The sequence below is a fragment of the Lissotriton vulgaris genome, chromosome 6 (assembly GCF_964263255.1).
Source record: "Lissotriton vulgaris chromosome 6, aLisVul1.2, whole genome shotgun sequence".
NCBI classification, from domain to species: Eukaryota; Metazoa; Chordata; class Amphibia; order Caudata; family Salamandridae; genus Lissotriton; species Lissotriton vulgaris.
Window position 1 is genome coordinate 562,560,673 of NC_141694.1, and position 17,463 is coordinate 562,578,135.

General features: G+C 44.8%; 1 protein-coding gene across 2 annotated transcripts in view; it reads left to right on the top strand.

The window, feature by feature from the left end:
- The window catches only part of DOP1A (DOP1 leucine zipper like protein A), a 1,079,867-nt gene that overhangs the window by 659,928 nt on the left and 402,476 nt on the right, over positions 1–17,463 (top strand). For both annotated transcript variants that reach the window (XM_086926553.1, XM_086926552.1), the window contains one exon: positions 6,026–6,205. In XM_086926553.1, the coding sequence (XP_086782679.1) occupies positions 6,026–6,205 (180 nt within the window). The remainder of the gene's footprint in view (positions 1–6,025; positions 6,206–17,463) is intronic.

Here is a 17,463-nt window from a genome sequence, read left to right on the forward strand (position 1 = left end):
CTTCAGTTCTTTTTCCGCGAACCTCAGCCTGTGTCTACGTTCCTGCTCCTGCGTTTCCCCCTAGCGCCCTCTAAGGCGTGAAACTCTGTCAATTTGTGCATATTTGTCCTTTCGACGTTTCCCCATCTCCACCTGTACAAAACCCCTAGGCACAGTCTTGTAAGCCTCCCATACAATCCCGTGTGAGCTAACTGAGTCCATGTTCTCCTCAAAATATTGGTCTACGCGCTCCCGGAACTGCTCCTGAAACTCCTGGTCCTTAAACAGAAAGGCGTCGAGCCTGGGGGGATTAGTCCACTCCCTCCCCGGGCCCCATAATTGCACCCCCACGGGGAGTGATCGGATATACCTCTTGCCTTATGACAACCAATGTGAAAGAGGCCCATGTGACTCACCTGTGTGAAGAGGTAGTCGATTCTGGACCCCGAACCATGCGCTGCGGATATGTGTGTGTATTGTCGAAGGTGAGGATTATGCGCCCTCCACAGGACCACCAATCCCATAGCATGCACAAAATCTCGGAGATGGCACCCCCCGGGACAGGCAGAGTCTGTGACCTATCAATGTCCCTAGCCATGACATCATGCATATCCCCCCCTAAGAGCAGGACTCCAGCCGGCATATCCAGGAGCAGTTTCCCAATGTCAGGGAGAGTGGTGCTGTGCAGTTTTGGGGGAATATAAAGTGAGCAAAGGTTAATCGTCTGACCCTTCCACTGCCCAGAAACTGCAGCATAGCGCCCCAGTGGGTCTAGCCATTGTCGCCCAATCACCAGTGGAAGGGAATTTTTAATTAGGATCCCAGCACCCCTGGAGCCAGTGGTGAAACCTGCATGGGCCCTTAGCGTGCATACAAATCTATTAAGTGCCTTGTAATGGTTCCCTATCAGGTGAGTCTCCTGGAAGAGAACTATATCTGGGGCGTGCCTATGGAGATACTGAAGGACCATGGCGCGCTTAATCTTATTCTGCAGGCCGTTAAAGTTCCAGGACAATACAGTGACCTTTTGCGCCCTTGATATGTGCATCATTGACATCTAGCAGAAAGAACTTTAAGAACGGTTGCCCATCCCCACGGCATCCCACCACCCGCATGCCCACCTTCAGTGCCGTCGGAGCCAAAAGAACTATTCCGTGCAGAAACATAAAGCAAACATTCAATATTCCCCCCCAACCTACTGAACCCCTCCCCCCCCACCCTGCTACCCTGCTTCTCAGGCCAACATGGCCCAACATACCCCAACAAGCAGAGCGCCTGTAGCCCATACAACGAAAACCTAGGGAGTGTGTGCTACAACCAGTCTGGCAACCTGAGGGTCTCACCCGCCCAAAGCCATATCGATCTAGCTGATCTAGCTGTCTCACCATGTCGTGATAAGGAACAGGGCAAGAAATGTAAGCCTCCTGAGTGGATACTCGAACCAGCCCTCTCCCCCCATATATTGCTACCAGTTCGCTGTGACATGTCCGATATAGATCAGACACACCTTCGAGCCACCTTTTAGGACTTGGTCCCCTCGCCACATCAGTGTCCTAGCAGTCTTACACACAGCAGAGTCAATATACTTTACGTGCACTCCGTCTGGGCCCCTCACACCGGGACGCCCTCAGCAGCTTCATCCAATGTCCGGTGAGGCAGACAGACTCCGCGCCCTGGTCCTACCAGACATTCGAGGACCGCCTGGCATCCGACGCTCCCTCCCCGTTGAGCTTGTAGAAGAAGTCGGAGACTGGGCGACAGTGTTCCTCCAGCTGTCTCCCGGCCTTGGATCACCTGATTGCTGTACTTTCTCCTCCAGCCAGGCGTGAACCTCCTCTGGGGACGTGAAGAAGAAGGATTTTCCGTTTGCTAGAAGCTTGAGGCGTGCCTGGAAGAACATCATATATTTAATGCCACGATCACGAAGCTCTTTCTTGACTCCATCAAATGAGCGGCGCTCCTGTTGAACCTTAAGGGTAAAGTCGGGAAAGAATCTAATAGTGGCGTTGTCAATTCGAAGGTCTCCATGTAGGCAGGCCGCCCGCAAAATGGCGTCCCGGTCCCTAGAATTGAGGATCCGGGCGACTATCGTTCTCGGGGGAGCCTGGACGAGGCGGAGGAATCAGCGCCCGGTGTGCCCGCTGAATGACGAAAAACGTTGAGTCGTTGGGCTTGGGATGTTTTAAAATAAGGTCCTCCAGGAACAGATCAGCACTCGGCCCTCCCATTTTCTCCGGAACTCCCACCACCCGTTTATTATTCCTACGGGCCCTTCCTTCCTTGTCCTCCAGTCTGGCCGCTGCTTGCTTCTGTTGATGGGTCAGGTGCTGGACCTGCTGTTGCTACAGCTTGGTGGTGCACTGAAGCTCCACAATGTCCGTGGTGTTCTGAGTGGCCTTCTCTGATGTTTTATTTAGGTCCGTCCGTTGCAGCGCCATCTCAATGGTCACTTTGTCGATCTTGGTCTCCAGTGTGGTGCCCAGAGTTTGTATGGCCTGCATGATGGAGGTAAGGGAGGGTTCTGCCGCATTTGTCTCCGCCCCCCAACCCGCCAAGGCCGTATCATTGTCCATTGTGTTGGTTTGCGTGGTGGTGGATTTTTTGGCCTTCATGGCTGTCCTGGATACTGCTCACAAGGTGGCGGAGGAAACGCACCACTTCCCGCGTCCACGGACACCCCGCGACTACTCTGACCGTGTGCTCCTGGCGCCGTCCACCCCTGTCCTGGCACGCGTCTGCGTGTATACTGCCTTGACTCTCGACTGTCCGTGCGGTCTCCTCGCGTCGGTCACTGAAGCTCAATCTCCGGCCTCCTCTATAGCGCGAGGGCGCCCCCCCCTCCCGCGCGCTGTTGTTGCTCTCCCCCTGGATCTCCTGCTGGGGGCCAACTGTGCAGCACATGGGTATGTGGCGCCTTCCGTCCCGGGGTCCGACCACCCCCGGGAACCGCCGCCGTTAGGGGTCCCCTCCCCACAGTCCACGCGACTCACCCCCTGGATCGGGGGTCTACAGCAACGCTTCTACCACCACCAGTCTCGGTTGACTCGGGCTGCCTCTTCCCACCTCCACTTGGGTCAGAGACCCTTCCCCCTGGGCCCCCTGCTCTCCGATGTGTGTGTCTTGTTGCCGGCCTCTGCCCTCCGCCGGAAGGCTCAAAGCAATGTCACCGGAGGGGCTGCTGTCAATACGGTGCTCCCCTTCACTCCTCCTGCGTAGGCCTCCTGGGGACTCCCTACCGTTGGGAACCGCCTCGGTGCCGTCCACAGTCGGAGAGGGACCGGACAACATCCCCCCGACTCCGGAGCACCTCCGCCGGCGGAATCTAGCTTTGAAGTCGATGAGACGGCTGGATGTGGGTAGGATTTTTTGGGGCCTTCAGTTCGCCCCCAGCAGTGCCACGATGTTATGTGGCCATGTTGGTTCCCGCCAGGCCACGCCCCCACATAGTATATTTTTATACAAAAACAATTGGCCTAGAGTTCTGTTCTTGAGTGTGTGAAATCATTTGCTGACTGAGTGTGTACATCAAATGCTTAACACTGTCCTCTGATACTGCCTTACTGCTCAACCTAGCTACTACTTTTAGAGAGTAAGGTTCTATCTAACTTCAACCTCTGCCTACCTCTGGGGACACTTGGACTCTATACACACTATACCTCATTTTGGTGTAGTATATATAGAGCTAGTTTCTTACAGTATCACCATTGAATCTCTCGTCATCTTTATTACCTGTTACATCTTGTTCCAGACACATATCACCACCACCAGCAGCATCTGTGCCAGCTGTGCCAGTACCTACAGGACCATTGCCAGCTGTAACCGTCTGTGAACTGAACCAATTACAACTTTGTTAGCAACAGAACTCACAGCACAACTTCTAGATGCTATCTTCTCTGGTTAGACTTGTGAGTGAAACTGTGCCAAGAAGGAAATTGCGCACTCTATCTCAGTGTTGCAGACACAACTCCAGCCATTTTCGTTCAAGCTACAGGTCGCACTCCTGTCACAAACACCTTACACCATGGCCCATCACTTCCAGATCTTCTAAGATCTTCTTTCTTTTCATTCTACAGTAGACACTCTCCAATCCTACCTGATTTGTGTGATCTAGTGTGGGAAACAGCAAAAATTAAATATTCCACTGTCTATGGTTTCAACAACAGTTTGTCATTTTTTGGAACACTTTGTCACTGCTCTACAGTTAGACCATGGCATCCTCTGTTTCTGTGTTTATGGAACTTGGCCTAGAGCTCTTCCTGACACCACCTTCAATTAAAGCTGCTGCTGCAAGAATCAGGATAATTTTGTCTTAGCTCCGCATCCAGATTCTGTAATTGATTTGGTTGCAAGAAAGTAACACTCAACTACTTTACTTCAACAGTTTCTCTTGAAAAGGAGAGCAAACCTAGATTCTGTAAAGAGGCAGAAGCTTTACTTAGGAGATAATACAGGCCCCTTTTGAATTCATTGCAATATTTCTCTGACAGGGCTCTTTGTGAAGACAGAGGTACTACTTCAGGAGGTACTACTAGAAGGAATGATGGTCTCAAACCAGATTACTAGTGCTCCTGCAGATTCCTCCTGCATTGCTGCTCATTGTAGCTGCCAAGGTTTACCATCTGACGATCCTCATATCTAAGGCTCACTTGCCTAATGCTTGTAGTGCAGAATTGCATTTTAAACTATCTTTTTTCTGGTACCATCATTTTTTATTCTTCACACTGATGGAGATGCAGCTGATTAAGACTGATATGGAGATCATGGAAGCTGTAGGTCTAGAAAAGAAAAAAAGAGTACAGGAACCACAATAGACTATATTATCTCCAAGAGAGTTCAAACCCCTCAATAGTCTCAACAGCTCCAGCTACAACAACAAAAATTATATCAGCATAAACATTCTTCACAAGGCAGAGGTAGCCAGCAAACATTGGCTGCTACAGGGAGACCTTTTGCAGGAGGTAAACAGGGACTCCACCCTTTCCCCTCTTCTGTAGCTCATTCTGGTAGGGGAAGTGTCAAGAAACACAAGTAAGATTGGCAAACCATCACAAAAACATAGATGTATGCTGAATATTGTGCACAATATTTATTCTGATTTACTTTCTGGTTCAATAAAAAGGAAACACAAGCCTATGGCCTTGCAGTTTATGATGTCACCAGAACCCTTTATGGCAGTATTGAACCATATTGCATAGTTACCTGTTATGTTTCCCCTCCCTCTCACTCTTCCCTCTATATCTCTCTTTACCTCTCTCTCTCTCTCTCTCTCTCTCTCTCTCTCTCTCTCTCTCTCTCTCTCTCTCTCTCTCTCTCTCTCTCTCTCTCTCTCTCTCTCTCTCTCTCTCTCTCTCTCTCTCTCTCTCTCTCTCTCTCTCTCTCTATATATATATATATATATATATATATATATATATATATACATACATATCTATAGAAAGAGAGTGTGTGTGTGGATATATATATATATATACACACAATGAAAAAGCAAGGGTTAAAGCTTAGTTATAGGAAAACTTAATTTATTATTGCTATACAAAGCAAACTTGAACTACACAAACTTTAGAAATTCCAAAGTTAGTTACACCCCACCCCGCAGTTTCAATTGTAAACCCATTTTTTGATGTGCATATAATTTGCGATTCCTGTTAATGGATCTATATAAAAGGTAGCAGGAAAAATGTTTGGTCACCTAAAGTTTGGCATATCAAATTTCTTGTATGTTGATGTAGGTGGGAAAAAAGTTAAGGGGGAAGATAGGACTTTTGCCAGAAGAAAAAATACTGAAAGGGCTCCGGCTGCAGCAGGTAGTTGCAGCCCATAATGGTTTTGGGTGAAGGGCCTGGCCAAAGGCCAACTTCTGTGGCAAACCTTCAACTCTGTGCAGCATTGGAAGGCTGCTCGCATAACTCCTAATCCTTGAAATTAATTTCTAAAATTGGTAATTAGATGCAGCCTTACTCGCAATGTTTTGATTATTTATCGTCTCTTTAGAATTCTTACTCTATGTATAATACCCGTGAGTTTTTACATCTCATTTTACCTTCAGCTTTTAGTGAACATTGACCAAAAGCACTTATCAGAAGCACGTAGCGGAGTCCTGTCAATCCTTCATCTTATCATGACTTCTGTAGCCTTCCTGTGGAGTATCCTTTACCAGACTGATGCGTCTGAATTAGTTGCTGCTGCAACGGCTACTGCTACAACTGTACATCTTGGATCCTCAAAGGTGAGTGACCCAAAAGTTTACCTTTTTTCAATTCCCCTAATGTTGTGTAAATATTGCTGGAAATGATCACTGCACTTTTATGCTAACAAGAATCCAGTACTCTAGACCCAAAAGAAATTAATGCACTAGTACATCAAGTACATTAATTGCACATCTATAGGATACACAGCTCAAGATGGTGGCAGGACCAGACCCCCTTATGCACCCAGCAGCAGCTCATAACTCCACAATAACACCAAGCTACCTGGACCACCAGATTGCATGACTTTTCCAAACCGTATTCCACAAACTGTTCCATTGCAGAGTGGACATTTGGCAGTCATATTAGACGAAGGCAGGTTGATCTGTAGGGGTGAAATTGTGCAAATAATATCCACAGCTGCAACCCATGAAGTAAAATTCGTCCCAAATGATGTTTGTGACCTATTTTATGTAAAATGCTGTAAGTATGGTTGTATGGTTTAATCAGACCACCAGGATAATGCGGCATAGATTAGAAAATTTAGCAGCACAAATATGGAGATTTAGCGGCACAAATATGGAAATTATGCGGCATTTTTGCGGTACTTTATTTTCTTCTTAATCATTCATTTTCAGCTTTAAATTGATGAAAAATGTTTTAGCAGAGTATTCCACTTTGAAATAGGCATGTTTGAAGTGCCTGCAGCTCTATGGAAGCACCTCTCCAATCCTAGCCTCATGAGAGGGGGTTCTATTTCCCCCTGGGATGTTCTAGCACCCATGTACGCACCCCTGCTGGCCACCACTGCCTCCTGAACCCATGAGGCATAACATCTCTTCCTTAGGCGCCCTAGAGCACGGGATCATTGTGGTTGGAAGTGCATTGCCATGGTTAATAGTAAGCATGTTAAATATAGCTCTACGCAGACAGTGGATTTGGGGTGGGTGGAAGCCCTTTCACAATACCCCCACCTCAATGTGACTGACAAGTGCTGTGTGTCCAGTCTACATCCCAAATATGAAACTATTACCACCACAGCTCCTCTGCGAGCAACCTCCCCCCCCAAGGCTGGAACAGAATGTCTTCCAAGTGTCCGGCCATACCTTGCCCAAAATCATGAATGAAGACTTTGATTCGAAAACATCACAGACTCCAGAAAAAAAGGGTAGAAGTTCTACTTGTGGAGTTGATTCAAAACTTCTCAAATATGATACAATTTAAGAATTAAATCCTCGGTAATCCAGCGGAGAAAGATAACCCTCATCTTCAGTATGCTCTTCCATTGTGCATTTAACAGTAGAAACTGACCGCATCCACTAGCCTGTTTACTGAGGCAAAAAGCACATGACCTTTGATTTCTGTTGTTTCTTTAATTGGTGGGTTAGGAAACAAGTCTCTTCGTGACAATTGGCATTCCGGCGAATGCAAGAGAATTACTGCAGCAATTTAAAAAAGATTCTCGAAGAGTGAAAATCCCGGTCAGACAACACCAGCTTGAGGATGAGACAAATATATTAAAACGTTTTTGTTTGAGATTGACCATGCCTTTCAGGCCTGGTGTCAGGAGCCCCACTGTATCAATACCCTCACTCAACAGTGAACATCTCGCCGGACCCATGAGCTGCTCTGACCCCTCTAATAAGGCAAAGGCTTGTTCAATTACTCACAGGCCACATACACTTCTACTGCCCGCCCAGTGCACTCATTCATTACTGCAGTCGAACTAAGATCATATAAACTACTGCTACACAGCTAAGAGGCCTTGCTTGCACCGTAGCTCCATCACTTACATTACTGCTGCCTAGCTAATGGGCTTCCACACTACTACTGCTGACATAGGGATCCTTATACGACTGCCGTGCAGATTAAGCTGCACCCCCTACACTGCGGCGGCCTGGTTAGTGACAATCTCAGACTACTACTGCTCTAATGGCTCGTCCACAATCTCTTATGTCCATACCCTATTAACAGCTGCCTTACTTGTAAGGCATCAATTACACTGCTGCTGCATCGACATGGAGACTCCCCTTGTGCCCCTGCTGCCCAGCTAATACTGCATGCTTTACTGCCACCAGCAAAGGAGCCACCCTTGAAGAAGAATGCCAAATGTGCTAGAGCTGGCGCTCTAAGCATCCTCTTTCACTTTTATTTATTTTTATTTATTTAATGCGATTTTCTATAGCGTGAACATTACCCGAAGGTGTCAGAGTGTTTTACATAAGAACCAGTTGCGATACATAAGGACTTAGGATTACTCCACTCTTCGATTGTGCATTTATTTTACAGTAGAAACTGCCTGCATCCAGTAGCCTGTTTACTTGATACGACAAACTGCACAAGAACTTTGACTTCTGTTGTTTCTTTAATTTCTGGGTTAGGAAGCAAGTATATCTTCGTGACAATTGGCAACCCGGAGACTGTGAGAGAATTACTGCAGCAATTTAAAAAAGATTCTCGACGAGTGAAAATCCAGGTCAGACTACACCGGCTTGAGGATGAGACAGATATATTTAAACGCTATTTGTGTGAGATTGACCATGCCTTTCAGGCTGGGTGTGCGGAGCCCCACTGTATAAATACCCCCACTCAGCGTTGAAAATCTCGCTGGAGCCATGAGCTGCTCTGACTGACCCCTCTAATCAGGCAAAGGTTTTTTTCAATTACTCCTCCAAATCAGCAAGTAGGGCTGTACGGCACCACGTAGTGCACTTACAGCCAATCAGAGGCCATGATTTGGTTTGTTGTCTTTCGAGACCTTTTTTCGCGGCCGAAAAATGAAATATCGCGGTCATTGTGCTACTCTGCATATTTCGCGATTATTTTGCGAATCGCGACATCGCGATATGCTGGAGGGTCTGTTTAAGAGAAGCTCAAAAATAAACCCTGTGTATAAGAGGAGAGAAGGACACTGCATGTGATTCACCATCCCTTTCTTGCACATAAAACCACTTGCTCTATCTGTCCCAAGTCACTCTGGTCCGTTCTCCAGGTGGAAACAAGTGCCTATCTCTCTTTCGGTATAATGGGTACTGAGCTAGATGTGGTGACCTCTGTCTTGCCCGTCACGTACCCATGCCTTCTATCACTTGGGCCATTTTAATGTCCTAATTGCCCTAACACTTTTTAATATTACTAAGATACTTACACAGGAATTACCACTAAGATTAGTTCTTCCTGTATCCATGCTTGAGAGTAAGTGATTTTATATCTCCCATTTCTAAAAGTCTCACATTGCTCTTCATTGTACAAAGTCTCTTCAGGCTGCGTGACCTGACCTTTAAGAGAGGGACAGATGCATCTACAGAACATGACTCTCAAGCTTCCTTTCCGTGGCTTGAAATGCATTCACAGCTAATCTGATGATTTCTCTCAAAATAACAAAAGTTCCTAGATATCTTCAAATCCTCAGTCAATCCTGCAATTCATGCAGCTTATAATATGCTCCCCCGTTTATGTGTAGGCTTTTTCTTGGAAATCTTTAGGCCATGGATGATTGAGAGCTTCTCCAGCAGTGGATCTTTCATTGAGTCACAAGCTTTGATTATTCTCTGTCATCAGGCTGGGATTCTCCAGTAGTTAACATTAAAATATTTAGGCCATAGGCCCAAACTAGTTGGTTAGGTTAGTAGTGCATTCACCCCATTGAAAAACATCTACACTTTAGTCAGTTAGGTGAATGCACCTAACACTGTCACTCCGTTAGAGGTCACCATAGCTTAGATTTTTTTTACCCTATCTTTAAATGTGAGGGTGTGCCTTAAAAGACTACTGCTCTTTCAGCTACATTTGCCTAAAAAATACAGGATTGTACATTTTCACCTCAAATGCCCCAGACAATTTTCCAATTGCCTGCTTAGATCTCTGATTTTTAGTGAGTTGTTTCTGGGTGTTTCGCCAACTGGGCCAGGGTAAATTTCAGTCTAGATGCCAGGTTCTTAGAGAGAAGATTTCTCTCTTCACAGCATGTTCAGCTTGTGATTTAAAAAAGATCTTCACTGATGAGCCACACCTTGTGTATTTAACTACCATATGTAAGCCATTAAAATGTGCCATCTATCAATCTTCCGTATCAAATTCAAAGCTTTATGTAACAGGGACAGGCATCAAAGGTTATATTTGCAAGAGCACAAGAGAGATGCCTCCATCACAGGGGCTATCGCTTGCCAGGCAATGATTCTGCAAGTAGTGCCCCTTCAGGCATTTTTGCTAAAAAGGTGCAGAAAAGAAAGCACCTAAAGCTGCCTGAAATACTCACTGTACTGACACTTCATAAATCTGACTCTGCTACAAAGAAGCCTCCCTTGATGCAAGCCCTGAACATCCTTTTGGCTCTGTGTCTGAAACAATGCATGAGAATATCCTGCCAACTTTCCAGTGGAAACAGTCATCGTCGGCATCCTTGTGGACAATGAAGGAGTTTGAGTCATCTGCTCTTCAGGCATCCCGATCATCTCTGCATCAACAGCCACTTTCTCAATGAGAACTTTTTCCCCGTTGACAGCCTCATGGTCCTTGATGGCATCCTCATCATCGACAATCCCTCCATTGACAACCTTGTCTCTAGTCATCTCTTTGTTGATGGTCCCTCGCTGTTTTCGACAATCACCACCTTCTCATTGACAGGCATCTTTTTGTCTGTTGTCTTCTCATTGCCAAATGGTGCTTTCTTGCTGTCAACTGTAGTTTCTGCAGTGACATCTGCAGTGGTTTGTACGGCTGGAACTCTGAAATTTAGAGATATCTCCATTCTGACATCGCCGTAGGAGTCACTGAGCTTTGTGCACCCCCACCACCACCACCACCACCACCTCCTCTCTGAAGTTATTGGACTATACATCCATTTATATTTTGGAAAGTATAAAGAAGTGGAAGATGATGTTCAGGAAATTGTTTCGGAGAGGAAGCAGTCCCACACAGTGTACACTCCACAGCAGCTGAAAATCCAATGTGTCCCAGAATATGATCAAGTTGAGTTCCAACATCATTACAAAGATGACCTCTATGAACATCCTAAAATTATATTAGATATGTGCATTATTAGTGGAAGAAATACTGGCAGGTATGTCTGTACTTGGATGACTGGCTGATGAAAGATTTGACAACAAAGGAAACGGAAGACTCAACAAATGCCTGCCTGGCACTCTCTCATTGATTGGAGCTCATTCTGAACAAGGCCAAATCTTCTCTATTTCTCAACAGTACCATATTTTACTGAGCAGTATGAACTGATACTGCTCAGTCGAAAGTGTTCCCTTTCCCAGGACAAGTGATGAAATTGATGACCCTAGTCACAACCATCTACAACCGCACTTCCATCAGACTATACAGGTCGCTGCTAGGACTAATATCTTCATGCATTTCTTTGATCACTTATTACACATTTCGATGTGGCCCATCGAGCAGGAGCTACATCATTACCGGTGGCAGGCCGAGGATTGGTGGATGGACCATGTGAATGTTACTTACCAGGAGCTGTAACAGGCAGACTATGTGGAACAAGCCCTGAAAAACCATGTGATTCTAAGGTGGTCAAACTAATCTGCCTGTATGAGAGGCTGATGATTAATATAACATAACACATATAGATTCATCTCTTTGATTCAGTATGTGATATAATTAATTATTTTAATGGTGGTAGTTTCACTGTTAAACTGGGAGCAGACGCTGGATTGGTATGTTGCCAATTATGTGTTCCTTAATGATGACTGACTTCAATTGGTTGGGGTAAACAAAAGCTCTTTTAATAGCTTTTCCTAATCATGGTGATTTTTTACACTGGGAAGAAATTAGGTAATTGGTGTTGGTCAAGGTTAGATATTATTTTAATATTTGGGTAATTTGGCTCATCGTCAGTGTGTTTGGCAAGGTGCCTTGGTCACATAAGAATCAGTTGGCATAGACGCATCATTTGGGGAGAGGAGTTGAAAGTCCCTAATCTTGAGGTATATAATCTTGTAGCACAGCTTCACTACGCTTTATTTTATAGTTTGTGAACTAGATTAAGCAAGCATGTGTTAAAGCAGAACAGAGTTTGATGGTACCTGTATTTGCAGAGGCTGTAATATTTATAAATGTAGCAGTGTTGACAAAGTATTTGTAAGATTTGATTTTCAATCTGGATTCAGGATTCTAAATAGAAAATGCTAAATGGATATTTTATATTTATGCAAGTCCTCAAAATTTGCTGAATTGGATTTCAGCTACCTTAAAAAAAATGCACTTTTTCTGAGCTCTCTCTTAATGCCTGCTGTGTTTGCAGTGTGTGCGAGCATGTCTCCAATGGGGTATTGAATAGATAAACCTTTTTATTTTACAAATAAAAACGATTAGAAATATTCCAGAGAACATGTGGTATCAAGTGCCCTTTAGAAAACTTTGGAAAATCATCCCAATACCACCCATACCAGCCTTTGTAGTGGGGCAGGACATCCATATACGTGTCTATTCTTTCATTGGAGATAGAGCTTAGTTTAAATCTGCACCTGGTCATGGTTCGTGATAGTGAGATGTGGCTGACATCCTAACTGGGGGTGACTCACAGAGCTTTGGCGGGTGAAGGGACGTTTAGTGAAAGAGGTGTAAATCCCGCAGACTTGGTTGGATGAAACATGAATTCCACTAAATAGAAGTAGTCAATCAAGGGTTTCTACCAGCCTGTGAACTTCCTTTCTAAGTGGAATAGATTCTCAAGTATTGGATCTTTCATAAACTCACATGCTTGAATCATCCCCGTTATCGTAGTGTAAGTCCCACAAAATACTTATAAAACCAGTAGTTAATACTACCATAGGCTACAATGCAATGAACCGTCACTGCAGTTGCCTAGCCCTTTTCTTTTGTAAAAAAGAACCAAACTTAAGTAGTAGCCATTCAGGTGACAGCACCCTGTAGAACACTCCCAATAGAGGCTAGGTTTCTCAAATTTTCTACTGCATGTCGTGTGACAGAGAGTCTCCCTGAGCTCTGCTCAGTTTCTTTTTCAATTCTTCAGATTTCTACCAAAAATATTGGATTCTTCAAAGAAAGGTATCGTCAGGTCGTGTGGATCATGCGGTAAGAAGAGGCTGCATGCTGAACATCCCCATAAGAACTATATCTACTGTCTCTACCCCCAACATAAGGTAAAGGACTGCCTCTGTTTTTTGCCTCCACGTGCTGGGCCTCGTTACACAGGCTTAGCAGAGAGAGAGAGAAGCTCTTGCAGATGGGCATGGCCCTGTGCAGCATGTGCAGTGCTCTCATTCAGCCCATGTTCGCCAGCTACATTTTATCACTGTGTGATAGGCTACAATCTAAATACTGTACAAGCACACAAAGAGAAATCTACAGCAAAACACACTTCTTTTTCTGTGTACTCAACATGTGTGACATAACTGTGTTGTGTGATTACAGATGCTGAATCAGAGACATATGCGTTAGGGGTGGTACAGGGCTCTGCAGGGCCCTAATTCCGCAATGTGTAAAATCTCCCAAAAAGGCAGAATTGTTGGTCCCTCAATAGACATATGGTGGGAGAGGCCAAGCAACTTACTGCTTTACATGGGAAAAAGGACAGCCCACATCACCCTTTGGTTTAATAAGCTCTGACTAACCCTTGCCATTGAACAAATAACCTATAAGAGAATGAGTTACTTACTTGTATCTACAGTGTGTGAGATGCATTTCCCACAATTACGTCTAATTTTGTATTAATTTACACTCATGTAGTGTAATTAGGCTACAGCAAGTTATAGGAACAAACTGCTACATTGTTTGTGGAAATGCACCTGGAATTTGTTGCTCATAAAAGAGGAAATCCTGACTTTATTTTATAGATGGGATACCCAACTAAAAGTCTATGACTTACCTAATAGAGGGCATGAATGCCCTGTGCTTTAATAAAGCTGTGTGAAACTCCACTCACCCAGCTGGATAGACACTCGATCTGGTGTCTGTGTGCAACATCCAAAAAAGGGATTTGCTGTAACGCTTTTGTCCTCAACTCATCCTCAAAGTGAAGTACATCCTAGTTAGACAACTTAGGATTATTAGTAAGGAATGCTTTCACAATTCACAATTCCTACAAATTATTAAGATTGATATATTATGTTAGGTTATGTTAATTTAATTTCTTAAGCACAACGGTTACCCGAGGGTGTCCTGTCGCTGGCTACTGCTTTCCAATCGACAAAGTGTGTGATGACCTATGTAGCAAAAAGCCAGGTTTTCAGTCCCTTCCTAAATGTCATCAGCTCAGTGATATTCCTAAGGTGAAAAGGAAGTTTATTCCAGGACCTGGCAGCACGTGATGAAACTTCTACCACCCCACTTGGCTTTTTTTAGCTGGGGGTATAACCGCTCCTTTGGCTCCGTACGAGTGCAGGGGTCTTCTGGGAATGTACCATTGAAAACGCTGTTTCAGGTGGTCCGGGCCTATTCCTTGGAGGGTCTTCAGGACCGTACACAGGGATTTTAATTGAATCTTTTGTTTAACTGGGAGCCAGAGTAACCGTTTCATTTATTGTTTGACCGAAGCAAACTTTGGCAGTCTGGCTGCCACATTTTACAGGAGTTGAAGCCTGTTTAGGTGTTTCCTTTGGATATTTATGTAAAGACTATTTCAGTAGTCCACACGCACAGGATTAGAAATGTTATCACTATCCTTTGAGTGTCTGCTGGTAAGAATGACATTATTTTTCTTATCATTTTAATAAGGTGGAAACTAGCAGAAACAACCGCATATACCTGGTCCCCGAAGGTAAGTTTAGTGTCAACCACGACCCCCTGTTTTTTTGCCTTCCTAGTTGGCTCAGGAGAGTCCCTAGTTCTTCTGACCACCAATATGTTATGTTTTATGTTAATATTGCCAAGAATAAGGAAATCCGTTTTACTTGAGTTTAGCTTCAAACGGTTCGTGGTCATCCACAGCCTAACTGCATTCATGCAGTCATGGAATCTTTTCCTTTCTCAACCTCTTGTCCAGGTCGTAGTGACACTACTATTTGCGTGTCATCTGTGTATGATGTCAGCTGGAATCCAAAGGATCTGATCAAAGCTGCCAGAGGTGCCACATAGACATTAAACAGTGTGGGACTTAGGGAGGAGCCCTGTGGTACTCCACACAGAAGGGAGAAATGTTTTGAGTGGGCTTTATCTAGGTCCACAGTTTGAATTCTTTCTGTAAGGAAGGATTTCAGGATGTTCTAAGCATTTCCTTGCACCTCGCATTCCGACAAACGGCTCATCAAAACATCATGGTGGACCGTATCGAAGGCCGTGGACAGGTCCAACAGGATTAGTGCTGCAATGCCTCCATGGTCCAGAGTTTCTCCTAATTCCTCTGTGGATTTTATCAGGGCGGAGTCTGTACTATGGTCTGTCCTGAATCCATATTGAGTGGGATCTAGTATGTTGTTTGCTTGGTTGAGTATTCATGGTTCTTTCAACCAATTTTGCTGGCAAGAGGAGACAAGAGATTGCCTGGTAATTATTAGGGTTGTTTGGGTCAACATTTGGTTTTTTAAGTAACGGGAGGATGGACGCAGTTTTCTATCTCTTGGGAAACTGCCCAGACTCAAACATGGTATTAAATAAAGGGGTGAGTGCCTCGCTGATAAACTCGGGAGCTTATTTAATCACGGAAACTGGACAGGGTCATAAGGGGATTCCGATTTGATGGAAGCCAAGAGATTTAAAGTATCACTTTGCGCCAGAGGTGAGAATCTGTCTATAATTGGTTGTGATTCAGTTGTACTGCTTGCCAACGCGGCTAGCTCACCTGTCCCTTCTGGCTGGGAGAGTCTAGCTTCCACCGTCTGTAAAAAAAAAAAAAAAAAAAAAAAAGAGGAGGCTATTTGATATTTCATACCACACCTCAGGCATGGGGACCTTACTGGATCATTCTTGCTATAAAGTTTTCAGCACACTATATATCATTCCCCTCCGTCCTAAAGTCCAACAATAAATCATGTTATTAAAAAAAGAAAGTTGGTTGGAACGAAAAGCAGATTGCAAAACCTGGAGCATCATTGGCATAAATCGCAACCAACACAGGTAAGGATGACTACAGAGACTCTAGAGAATGTACCCAATTTACCTAGAGGGGAATAATTAATTTTTTAACTGAACTATGGGACTATTCAGTATTTTCCAGAATATGACTTATGCAACTCTTCAGCCCAGGGGGTACCGCCTGAAGTTTCTTGCTTCCAAAGTATAGAAAACCTCTAACTCTACACTAAACTCTACTATTGTATTGGGTATTTGTACATGAATTTAGAGCTGACCAAGCAGGGTAGTTTGGTATAAAAGTCCTCGGAAAATGGGTAGTGATTAATTGTTTCAAGAATGCAGAACAGGATAAATATAACCGGAAAGGAAAGGACACTGTTAATCAATCCCACTGTACATAGATTGCTGCATGCACCAACATTCATGGCAATGATATAGATGATGATGAGATGAGAGAATTTAATGGAATGGAATAAATGGAATCTGTTACCCCAACAAGGGTGTCCTGGCCCTGTAAGACTGCTAAAAGGATGCATCTCAAATTTATTGAAATAGCCATGTTTTCAAACCTTTGAGGAGCTTTATGTGATTGGTTTCCCTTCTTAAATAGGAGGAGAGAGCATGCCACAATTTAGGAGGCAAAAAGTAGAAGATAGAGGTCTGACAGAACTGCTCTACAGTGTGCTTGTCGGATTGTGACTGCCAGCCCGTCATTCCCACTGTAGACCCAGCAATCCAACGGCTGTGAAACAGCCTGGAGATTGCTGGCACAGGCCACCAGCCTCTAAATTAGCGCTGGGTGAGCCTGCTCCCACTCAATCAATCAATCAGTCAATCAATTGCTTGTAAAGCGCGGCTACTCACCCTTAAGGGTCTCAAGACACAGGGTTTCTGCTGATTTGTCTAGGCACTGGGGTTAAGTCGAAAAGCCAGGTCTTGAGGTGCTTTCTGAGTTTGGGCAGCAATTGTGATTGCCTGAGGTGGAGAGGCAGGGTCTTCCTCCGTCCCTGGTCTTGCGGATACGGTAGCCAGGGCCTGGTGGGTAGAGCAGAGGTGTCTGGTGGGTGCGTGGAATGAGTGGCGGTGGTTGAACTACACAGGTCCTACGTCATGGAGGGCTTTGTAGGCATGTGTGAGGAGCTTGAAGGTGACCCTTTTGATGACTGGGCACCAGTGGAATTCTCTCAGGTGTTCAGTGATGTTGCTGAGGCAGGGGATGTTGAGGACGAGTCTGGCTGCAGCGTTTGAATGTTCTGCAGTTTCTTAAGGAGTGACACTAGCAGAGAGTGTGTTGCATTCGTCGAGT